The sequence below is a fragment of the Doryrhamphus excisus genome, chromosome 1 (assembly GCF_030265055.1).
Source record: "Doryrhamphus excisus isolate RoL2022-K1 chromosome 1, RoL_Dexc_1.0, whole genome shotgun sequence".
In the NCBI taxonomy this organism is placed as follows: Eukaryota; Metazoa; Chordata; class Actinopteri; order Syngnathiformes; family Syngnathidae; genus Doryrhamphus; species Doryrhamphus excisus.
The window spans coordinates 6,012,862-6,025,120 of record NC_080466.1 but is presented as its reverse complement, the minus strand read 5'-3'; the positions used below and the strand labels follow the sequence as shown (position 1 = coordinate 6,025,120).

Below are 12,259 nucleotides of genomic sequence, written 5' to 3'. Positions count from 1 at the left end.
CCCCCGCCGTATACTGCACTGTACTGCAGCCCCTCGCCACATTTGAAGCCTCGTCTCTAGGTGACGGCCCCCGCCCCACACACATACATTACACCTGTAGCTTTTTTTTTTTTTTTTTAAACGCTTCATATGTGCAATTCCAGCAATTCCCCCTTCACCCCACTTTCTTTCTTGGCTGCTGTCATTCCTATTATAATAGTGTCTAATGAGTCCATGTTGCCATGTAGATGGGGGTGTTTGATGCAGCAGTGGAGAAGAAGGAGGGACTGCTATGGTAATTGGCCATGATGAAGTTTGGCCAGTGGGGTGACAGGCCCGCTAAGGAAGATGGATCATTCTCATTCGCCCCCGTAAATGTTGTCAATTCTGCCGCTCATACGGCACCATCAGCCCTCATCAAAGAGGAGGGACGCAGCTGTGGGACACGCAAGGGGGTTTAGGGTGGGAGGTGGTAGGTTGTGACGGGGCTGCAAGAAATGGAAGGCAGGGTGTGAGGTAGATTTGGGGGAAAGTCAGAGGAAGTTGGTGGACGTGGATGAATCCAGATGAGATGAGCTTGTTGAAGTTAAGTGAGAGATGTCACTTCATTCATTCATTTTCTACCGCTTTTTCCTCACGAGGGTCGCGGAGGGTGCTGGAGCCTATCCCAGCTGTCTTTGAGCGAGAGGCGGGGTACACCCTGGACTGGTCGCCAGCCAATCACAGGGCACATATAGACAAACAACCATTCACACTCACATTCATACCTATGGACAATTTGGAGTCACCAATTAACCTAGCATGTTTTTGGAATGTGGGGAGAACATGCAAACTCCACACAAAGATGGCCGAGGGTGGAATTGAACCCTGGTCTCTTAGCTGTGAGGTCTGCGCGCTAACCACTCGACCGCCGTGCCGCCCAATCTCACTTCACTAACCTCAAAATAATGGGGGGTTCACACAAATAAGATAACCGGAAAAGGCACTCAGCAGGGTGCAGACCTCCTCCAAAGCACAACAATCCTCATTTTGGATTGATATCCCATAATACTATATATCTGGAGCTAGGAGAAAACAAGCAAAATGTCTAAAAAAAAAAATAAGTTTTTATAATGTAACTCTTCCACGCCTGAACGTATGTATGTAAAAACATGCAGTCCTACTGTTCTGCATGTGTTTTATGTTTCGGACAATTACACCACATGGTTTGACTTTATTAAATTAATTTTTTCTTGCATTGTGGTTAAGTGGGGCAGCAAAGGGAGCAGCAGTTTGCTGTGTGTGCCAGTTGGCGTCAGCTGTGTAATGCACATCACTGCAACCACCAGGACTGGATTTCTTTAGGAGTGAACTTCGAACATTACTAGGGTCAAATTTGGAATGTTAATATATTTTAAATATGGACAAATATGATGTGAGGCATGGTCTAATTGAAGAGCCTTTACCATGAAGACCCATGAAGACACTAATGGTATCAGTCATGTTTTCACCGTGTAACCCTACTTTACACACATCAGCTCGGGATACAGACTCTGACACAGGTAGAGACGTAATGCTTTGGTCCACATCTCACATCAATAACAGATGAGGCCTAATCGACCCTCCACCACACACACACACACGCACGCACGCGCATCCTGCTTGGTCGTGTCGCAGAAGGCCATTTGCATAATGGTATTTCCCCTTTCCTCCATTCCCCAAATTGCTTCCCATTTCTCCATCTCTGTCTTTGTCGCTTCCTCTCTCTCTCTCCCCCTTCTTGTGTTCTCCTGATGGAAAAAGCCTTGACTATAAACAAATACAATTCTCGCAGATGGGCCACAAACGGAGAAAGGGATTGTAAGGAATAGGAAATCATCTCCACTCAAGACAGTGTGCAGTCGGTCTGCATGGGAGGATACGTGCTGTATTGCCAATTAAGATGGAAAGCCTCATGCTGCAGGAAAATTGTCAATATTGATACTTTTTCACTTCTATTTACCGGACACTTAATGAGGTAAAGACAATATCTACAGTACTACATGAGTAGTAGCAAAAATCTTTTAAAATTTGATTTTAATTACATTTTATATTTCAAATGCCATGTAGCGCAATAAGATAAACATACATTTACAAACATCATATTTAGGGTTCTATACTTTTCTAAATAAACAACAAAAAAATCCCAGAAATTACAATAATTGCATAGGTTATTCTTAAATAAAATATGGTTTTATTGTCAGGTTAATGATATAAATTTATAATGAGGTTAGTTATGGGGTTGTTATAATGCATACATGTCAATCTGACCCACACTGTAATTTCATCAGGCCTGTGGAACTGTTTGAAGAATAACTTTTTCAAACCAAGTACTAACAGCAATCTGTGTAATCACTCTCATTATAATTTAAAAAGTTGAAACAATATTTTGTATAGCAAAAGCAAAGCATTGTGGGGAAACAAGTTCTTCCAGGTTACACATCTCACAGATTGTTTTTGTTTTGATATAAACTGTAGCTTTTGCCCGGACAATCCCAGCCGGCACTGCGACCATGGGGAACTATGACTAAAGATGTCTAGGCTACTAAGTTATCTGTCAGTGCTAATGACATATTTTCTCAAAATCTGTACGATATTTTCAGCTTGGATTATTAGGGTATGCTTCATGAAGCTATAATATTGGTGATAACCCCTGTTATAATACAACCTTGGCATTTTGATGCTTTGAGGAACTGTTAGAAACCTTTTTGTATTTCGACAATACATTTTTTTAAAAACAATTTTGTTAGCGATTTGCTTGGAAACATTGAGAATTTGCACCAAGTGTGGTATCATTGCATCACCGAGCTGATTTATCATCTGACTAATGGGAAGTGATTGAAGGGAAATTCAAATGAACACTCTGTGACAAGCACACATGCAGACACACCTTCCACCACAAATTAATAGTGCGCCTTTTAATAGACTACAAGGGAGATGGACGACATGAGCAAGAGGGAAGATTAAAAAAAAAAAAGGTCTGAGACAAAGAGGAAGAGGAAGGAATGTCTTTTGCTCACGGATAAAGGATGATTTCCTTTTGAGAATGGAACTTTTTAACTCTATTATGCAAAATTGGCCTTTAATGATGTTCTAACAGTATGTGACCCCAGAGCCTGTTTATGAGCACCAAATGTGAGAAAAGTTGACGCACAGACACTCAATATTAAAGATGATGATATTTTCTGACATCAACAGCAGGTCCAAAGTCTTATGGGCGTTTTTTAGAAATGTCTATCACAGCAAGACCACTCGTTGACCGCAACCACACCATACAACAATAAGCTTGAGGTCCAAATAGCAAAGAGGCTGAGCTGTGGCCGTCATTGTGTCAGTGTTAAGGGTATGACTGTCAATCATTTCCTCTGGGAAATTCAGACTGGGAAAAAATGGGTGGGTGGGGGTTTGTTAGTTGAGTCGACCAGATGATAGAAGGGAGTCGAGGTAGAGGGACAGATAGGAATGTGTGTGTGTGCACCTCTTTATAATCACAATGCGGCGCTTAAAGCCAGTCTGACCCCCAGAGCGACCCAGAGTTTAACACCCCTATCTCCGATCAGACCCCAGTGGCTTGACTTGGCTCAGAGAGGACACTGACCTATGAATGGTGACTATTATACTATGGACTTGAAGTCTATAGAGCTACTCCAGCCAATCCCTGTCGACCTCTCGCCCTGTGCCACTCCACTTTCCATGTTGGTCACAGCAAAAAGAATGGCCTAAAAAGCCCGACTCTGCCCTTAAGGTCTAAGGCTGTAGCCTACCGTGTTTCTACACGCTACAACTCCACCACTGTGTGTTTGTCCTCTTGCCCTTTCACTGATCAAGTCAATAAAAGCGAAAGAGGCATGTATTTAAAGATGGGGGGAAAATAATTGTCATTTTGAAACTGCAGCATAGTTATTTCCTTAATCTATTCACATAGGGAACACAAATGGTAGCTTCTTGTTGTTTTGTTATTACACCTGTCCATTCCACTCATATTTACATTAGTGTATGGCTGGCAAAGGGCGTGAGGTCAATTTAAATGCAACAACAAGATGCAGACACACCTTGATTCAGTGTCTTTTTGTCTTTTACTTTCATAGAAACGGTGTCATAACATGCTTAATATACTCAATGTGCAGCCATTGAGTCATTCATTAGCTTTAATGGGGACATTCATTCATTCATTCATTCATTTTCTACCGCTTTTTCCTCACAAGGGTTGCGGGGGTGCTGGAGCCTATCCCAGCTGTTTTCGGGCGTGAGGCGGGGTACACCCTGGACTGGTCGCCAGCCAATCACAGGGCACATATAGACAAACAACCATTCACACTCACAATTTGGAGTCTCCAATTAACCTAGCATGTTTTTGGAATGTGGGAGGAAACCGGAGAAAACCCACGCATGCACGGGGAGAACATGCAAACTCCACACAGAGATGGCCCAGGGTGGAATTGAACCCTGGTCTCCTAGCTGTGAGGTTTTTTTTTAACACATATTTGGGTCTTTGGAGTGTCTGCCTAACTGTCAAGTGTCAAGTCATTTTTTAGGGGCCTATTGTGACATAACAATATGGCTACTTGATATTAAACTGCCTTCACCATTTTCTTTCCAACACAGAATGACTATCATGTCAAAGCCCAAAGCTAAGTACATAGAGCCGCAGTGTTGTTGGATGCATAGATTGACACCATTAAATCGCTCAGCCGCAAAGGACATCAGAGTAAAGTGTATGGATTTTATTTACTAGCATTAGCTCAACAGCTTGGTCAGAAATGCAGAAGAAGCACGTCTGCTTCGCTAAGGCTGAAGTCAATACTGTCTTGATTTTAGGGCTCTGACTGTCATTTTCAGGTTCTGCCAAAAATAAAATCCAAGGAACATTCCAGTATGCACAGGGTAAAAATAATCGCCATTATCGCTGACCACTCTTAAGGACCCGTGCATATGTATCTATAACAACTACTGTCCATGCAGTTTTTCAGTCTCCTTTTGGTCTGCAATCATACACTGTACCCCAGACTGTACCCCTGTATTGTACTGTCTTGGGAAGCCATGTTTCCAGTCATGGTAACACAATGCCTACTTATGCTGGCATGCCCTGCAGCAGAGGGGGACGGGCAGTGGTTCATTTGCATAAGACTGGACAGCTAACCAGCTGTTCCGGACGGGGTATTTTTAAATGATTCTTGGGGTTGTCGACGCAGGTATGTCTTAGTTATTAAGACATACAGGAACTGTTATTTAATCTATGAAAAAAATAATAAACTGTAAGAGAGTTACTTGTCATCGCTTACAGTAGACATGAGCAACTGTATGACACTGGTATCGAAACAGGAGTTCAGAACATTCAAAGAGTCTCCCATCAGAACAAAGAAAAACAAACTTTCTCACAATGAAGCCCATCACCCAAACTCAAGCTCCGCCCACACAGTCTTGCACTGTGCTACGCCCTTACCTTGCCAGGGTCTGGGCTCACATAGAGGTCAGAGCTGGATTGGATTGGACAGGATGGCTGTCTGTCAAACAGGCGGTCCAATACCTCGATCTGCTGCGGTGAGAACAGCTCTCCTCTCATCTGCTTCCTGAGGAAGTCCCGCCCACTGTGGCTGTGCCCGTTGGCCAGCGGTGACTCCTGCAGACCTGAAAGGGAATGAGGGAATGTTGATGTCTAAAGAGGGCTTGCACACACAGGTTGTTTACTGGGGAGAATTAAAGATGTATGTATGCCAGGGCTCCGGTTTGTATGCCAGATTGAGAACGTTGATGGAAAGGTAGCTGATAAAAATAAATCTCAGAGGCCGGAGAATTTAAGCACGGACTCGAAATAAACCTCACCAAGCTGATTTAAAGCCATCGATTGTGGAGCCGGCGAGAAAATGCTATACAAATGCAAGCCATTACCAGGCGTACGCCGCCTCTAGTTCTTGATCTCTCAAAAGTACACCCTCTCTCCCTTCTCCATCATTCTCGCCGCATCACCCATACACACCCTGTCACAAAACTATATATATATTGCAGCGGTATCAGTATTAGACAGTGAGCTCTCGTATCCTGCAGTTATTGCAAGGCTGAAGGACTGAAGCAGACAATTATAAGAACTCTGAAAAGTCGTGGCCCGCAAATGATTAGAAAAGGGAGAACCAGAGAAATAGATAAAGAGAAAAAAAGGGGAAAGGTGGGGATGAGGGTGAAAATCCCCCACACTAGAGAGCCAATTCATCGCTCCAAACTGGTCCTGAGAGCCTATTTTAGTCCTGGGGTCACTCACTGTGTGTGTGTGTGTGTGTGTGTGTTCAGTGGGAATATGACAGACAGGTTATGATGGAGTATTGGGGGGGGCTTAAATATTTTTACCTTTTGATTTGGATTGAAAATACAGATGCATTTGAGCAGACTCCAAAAAAAAAAACAACCGGGTATTGAAAGAAATGAGCAGTATTGATTTAGGAGAAGGTTATTTTTTTAACCATACGCTAATTGCAAAGAATGATGACATATGGCAACATCACTAATATAAGATGCTAATTCATTAGGGTGAGGTTGCAACATGTTCCTATGCAGGCCAGTCAGCCTGGGACAGATTACAGATCAAAGTAAACCTGCATATTGAGGAATTTATTTTTCTTGGAACGGAAGTCTTCCCAAGTCTTCCCAGTTGTCTCCGGGTACTCCAGTTTCCTCCCACATTCCAAAAACATGCTAGGTTAATTGGCGACTCGAAATTGTCCATAGCTATGAATGCAAGTGTGAATGGTTGTTTGACTATATGTGCCCTGTAATTGGCTAGCGACCAGTCCAGGGTGTACCTCGCCCCGAAGACAGCTGGGATAGGCTCCAGCATACCCCTGCGACTGAGCATAAGCAGCATAGAAAATGAATGGATTGTTTAGCCGTTTTACAGTCGTGCTAAAAACCCACAGGGTGTCCTCTTTTATTATTATTATCATTTGCTATTATTTTTCTGACAAATACAGCAGATCCTCGCTTTTCACAGGTGTTACATTGCAGTCACTATTGTAATTATTATATTAGATTCAGCTCCAGAATCCTCCCCTTCTCTCTTCATTTGCCACTGTTCAATCGTGACACAATCTAGTATCCTTCGCACTTCCAGTAAGGATTTTTTTATCCTATATTAACTTGTGTTTCCCACATTTTCCGTCTTAAATCTGGTGCGTTCAAGGACTGCGAAAGTCACATTATTAGATGGATAGATGGATAGATAGATGGATTTAGATAGATTGCCAATGAAATGTCGTTGCCTGGCTCCCGTATAATAATAAATAATAGTGTGGAGAATAAATAGATGACATCAGATATGAACAATGTACAGCGTAAACAGTAATTTGCACAAATAATTTAAATAATTTAGAATAAATAATAATAACAATGCCCTGTGATTGGCTGGCGACCAGTCCAGGGTGTACCCCACCTCTCGCCTGAAGACAGCTGGGATAGGCTCCAGCGCCCCCGCGACCTTCGTGAGGAAAAAGCGGTAGAAAATGAATGAATGAATGAATGTCCCGATTTTTTCACATGACTATATTTCAGGTTCACCTTTTCTAATTTATTAGAAACAGTATTTCTAAAGCACAATGGCTGTATTTTATATGCGTGACAAGTAGTAGTCACAGTAGTTCTGGTATTTATTTCCTGAATTTTCGCAACCTTTAGAAGTGGAAATGTTGATTTGTGCGTGTCCCCTCCTGGGACTTCCATCGGTCATGCAGGTTCCAATTGGTTTTGGCTGTGTAATGCCATATAAAGATTTACATCTCATGTGTTTGGGCGATCTGAAGTCACCGGATCACCCCTTTTGGTTATGGGCGTATAGGCTTTCATATACAATACATGCAGGTTTTCTGTCATGTACTAAGATGTGATGTATTTCTTAGGGTTTTCCTCCCAAACTCAGAGCTTCATCAGTTCCTGTTATCTGTTATCTGCCTGGAATGTATCATGAGGTACCGGAGTTGTAGTAGTTTTATGGCTCTCTACGTTTTACAAAATAAGTGTGATCTTGGTTGCTTGGAGACGCAACTTCTTAGAATATGTGGTGAAAACTGGTTTATGTCAAGGGTCAGTCTTCTAGTCTTATAGACACAAACCTCTGTCCATCATTCTCTGTGGCTTAAAAAAAAACTCACCAAACCTTTTCAGTACACAAAACCCTTTTCATCTACTCTGACAAACACACTCCTTGATCATAATCTCTCTTTCTCTACTACTACACTCTCTCTCACACACACACATACACTCGCGAGTGGGACTCGGGTGTAAGGTCTGCAGGTCTCTGGTGGTGACAGACCAATCAGAGTGGCGATAAAGCCAGTATGATGCTATAGCCTGGTAACCCACAGCGACCCATTTAATCCCAGCGGCCAGTCCCCATGATGGAATTCAATTGATCAATCATGTAGCTCTGATGGCACCATTTCAGCCAGCTTATTGCTTTCTGCTGCGTCTCCGTCACACACACATACAAATATACACTCTGAAAGTCTCGAGCACAAAGCACCAGACAAAAGGAAGAGCTTTGGGGAAACAACACAAACTACAAGTAAGAACAAAGCTTTTGTTTATGATGATCAATATTGTCCATTCATCTGTGTGAGTATGAGTGGATGTGTGAGTGTGGCGATGTGTTTTTTTTCCTAACTGGCTGGCTGGGTGGGTGGGTGGGTGCGTGGCTTGATATCCGGCTGGTTTCATTGTATCCATGGATGGGTAAAGAAACTCATTGGCGTGACGGGTTAAATCCTATTCACCGCTGGACGCACACGCACACACACACACACACACACAGCTGCCTCTATCTCCATGAGTCAGTCTCAGAGGGGAAGTGTTTCTCTTGCCTCTTTTTCAGAGCAGAACAAAACAAACAATGAGCCATTATTGTTCTATCCCCTCTGCCTTTTTCTTCTGTCTTCCGCCTCCTTACCCTGTCTTCCTCCCTCCATCATCTGCTTCATCTCTTGGCTACCTGCATGAACCACTGCTGACTTGTAAAATCTGGTTGGATGCGAGGATTTTCAAGTACTTTGCAGGGGACAGAACACTATTAGACTGTGTATAGACATATACATAAAGTAAAAAAAGTTGATTTGGAAGCTTTTATGCTGTCACTCAAGCATGTAGGTTATTGTCATACTCTGATTTCTCCAATATACTTTTAAAGCAGGGGTCTCAAACATGTGGCCCGCGGGCCAAATTTGGCCCGCAGGACACGAGTTTGAGGCCCCCGCCTTGATATGAAAATTTAATGTTAGTGCGACCCGCGCAAGTTTGATATGGATGCTGTATGGTATCATGTACCCAGAAAAAAAATATTACGTTTGATTAATGTTCATGTTAAAGGTTAAATAACTGTTAATAGTTATCCTCCCTATCCGTGTGGAAGTGGTAAGTTTTTGGCTTTTTAAGTTTAAAGGAAATAACTTGGAGGCTACCGTTTAGGTCGCTCGCTCTCTAGTTTGCGAGTTAGCATGTTATTATTAGTTACCCTAATTACCCTAATAATCCTGTTCCACCCCTTAATGTTACATTGCTGTATGGCAGGGGTCTCAAACACTAGTTTGTGGCCCCCGCCTTAATATGAAAATTTAATGTTAGTGCGCCCCGCGCAAGTTTGATATGGATGCTGTATGGTATCATGTGAACTTGTGTACTTGACATAAGGAAAGAGGAAACCAAAATAGCAGACATGTGACCGTGCAGCGGTGTTTCCTTCCAAACTCCACTGATCAAAGTTTTTTTTAAGGGGGTGGGAGACATAGAGAGGAATTCAGGGTGAAGGGCAGAGAGCCTCGCCCCCTCCTCTGTTACCCCCCCCTCTTGACTGCATCGGCTCCTGCTCATTCCCAGCATCTTTTATCCGGTAAATCTGCTGCGTGTCACAGTAGATGCACAAGAAGGGTCAAAGGTCAGCTTGCTGTTTTAATAATGCTATGAATGCTGTTTTTAAACATTGCCTCGAGGATGACTTTCTGTAGATGTTGTAAAAAGGTTTTCCAACTGTCCCTTCATGCATACACCTTGCAAGACAATAGGTCAAGATACAATAGTCCCCTTTTGGCCCCACAAGTCAAGTTCTTCCATTCAACCCCATTCATCTACATTCTGCTCCCGGTCACCCTAACACCCCCCCTTCCACTTCCCCTTGCTTTGGCTGGGGGGCACAGGTCACCACAGGGCTGTACCCCCACATACTGACTGCAGACGCACACACACATGCACAATACTAACAAAAATGCACTTGCAAATCCCTTCAAAATCTTGTCCAAATCACATTAGCATATTGCCCCCGACTGTCCCACTAAACTGTCCCATAAACCAGATCAGAGAACCAAAATGAAACTTCTATGAAACAATATGAAAAGATAGTAGATGGATGACAAATAAAGTGCAAATACATTTATTAGACCATACTTGCCATAAAAACAAATGTTTCACCTTTTAAACTCAATGTTATTTATATGGCAAAATGACCGCTTATGGCCTCCTTTGGTTGTGATAACTACTTGCAAAACATTTTTCTTTTGTTTACGGATGTAAGTAAATTAATTACACAATATATTTACATATAATTTTTCCAGTAACATATTTTGGTAAGTACCAAAGCCTGTTAAAGGGGACCTATTATGCTCATTTTTTACCCTTTGTATTGAGTTGTTGGCTCCTATAGAGCAGCTACACAAAATAACTCGCACAAAAAGCTTTCGAGAGCTTCCAGAATCTGCACCTATTCCAGCTGTATTTCCTTGAATGTCCAAAAAACTGTTTTAATTTATTCCACTCGCGCCCACTCTGCTGTGATTGGTCCCACTCAGCTTGTACCCAAGCACGCCCATATAAGGAAGAATGAGCCGTAACCCGTGTATCATATTGCATATCAAATCGTCAAAGACAAAAAGATTTCCTACCCTAAAAAACTATTTGACTATTTGCCTCAAACACAAAGCCGAGGCTGTAGTAAAGAAAAGGTGAAAAATATAACATGTAAAGGTCAAAGGTGAAAAATGACATTGTTTTAATCCATTAAAACAGTCCCTTAAACTAAATAAATCTGCTTATTGTCAACCTTAATGATTCTCTAGTGGGTGTTTGCTCCTGCTTCCATCCATGTGCATGCAAACATCTCCACGGACCAACATATGGGTTCCAGAGCAAACTATTGTGTCCTGTTTGTCTGTGTCTGTCCATGTCGCTGCATGCTGTTCCTCCTGTCGCCCCTCGCTGTGCGTGTGTGTCATTATCCAGCGGGGGTTACTCTAATGGAAGCTGTGATTAGCAATGCTGTTAATTAGACCACAGAGCAAAACCAGACAGACCTACTATCGCAGCAACGTTGGTGGCACATACAATGCTTCGGTGAAACCTGGTAGTGTTTCCATTGGAATTTAAAAGTTACGTCAACCAGCCAGCATGTTACACGTAAAAAAACAGCATGTAACAATAATGCTGCTAATTAGATTACAGAGCTCACACTTGAGTATCCGCTGAGGTTGTGAAGGCACACATAATAGTTCATCCATACAACATTAACTTATTATTTAAAAAAAATACAGCTTTGAATAAAGGCATTCCCATTATGGGTCATTTTCACTGCAGATATTTGCAGATATTCAGCTTTGTTATCTGAAAATGATATCAGCTTGACAACATTGTCACAAAATTATTGTCATTTCGATTGTATAAGACACACCGATGTTCAAGCCACACCCGCCAGATTTAGATTCATATCCACATCATAAAATGACATGCACAAGTCTGAGGACAAGGCAGCTCTTTGTTTGACAAGAGCCATTTATGAGCAATGGAAAAAGTCACAACGAGCCGTCAACCCATTGGAAATCACACAAGGGCATTACACAATATGACAGTCTGACTCACAGGAGCGCTAAACTCATCACACAACAACTTAACACTCAAAAGATAGCTACAAAATAGTAACAATATTAGTTTAAAATTAAAAAAACAACTATTTGAATGTTTTCCCATAATACATTTGTCCAAGCAAAGTATTTTATTGGAGGGTAAACGGCATAGAAAACGGGTGGATGCCTGCTGAGGCACTGTAATGCTGGCTCTGTCCACCGGAGGGAGCAAGAGAAGCCCAGAGGGAGGCTGAAATAATTGCAACGCCTTGTGGACACCAAATTATCTCTTTTTTGGGGGGGAACTTGGAATTGTCCTAACTTTTCCCAATTATATGGCTCCCCTGACCATAACATTCATCAGAAATAAATTGAAAATCCACATGATCCATATCAGC

At 42.3% G+C, this 12,259-nt stretch overlaps 1 protein-coding gene across 3 annotated transcripts in view; it reads right to left on the bottom strand.

Moving 5' to 3' along the window:
* The window catches only part of pax5 (paired box 5), a 51,407-nt gene that overhangs the window by 16,925 nt on the left and 22,223 nt on the right, over positions 1 to 12,259 (bottom strand). For 2 of the 3 annotated variants that reach the window (XM_058062179.1, XM_058062265.1), the window contains one exon: positions 5,441 to 5,625. In XM_058062179.1, the coding sequence (XP_057918162.1) occupies positions 5,441 to 5,625 (185 nt within the window). The remainder of the gene's footprint in view (positions 1 to 5,440; positions 5,626 to 12,259) is intronic. The other variant, XM_058062355.1, reaches the window with a different exon arrangement.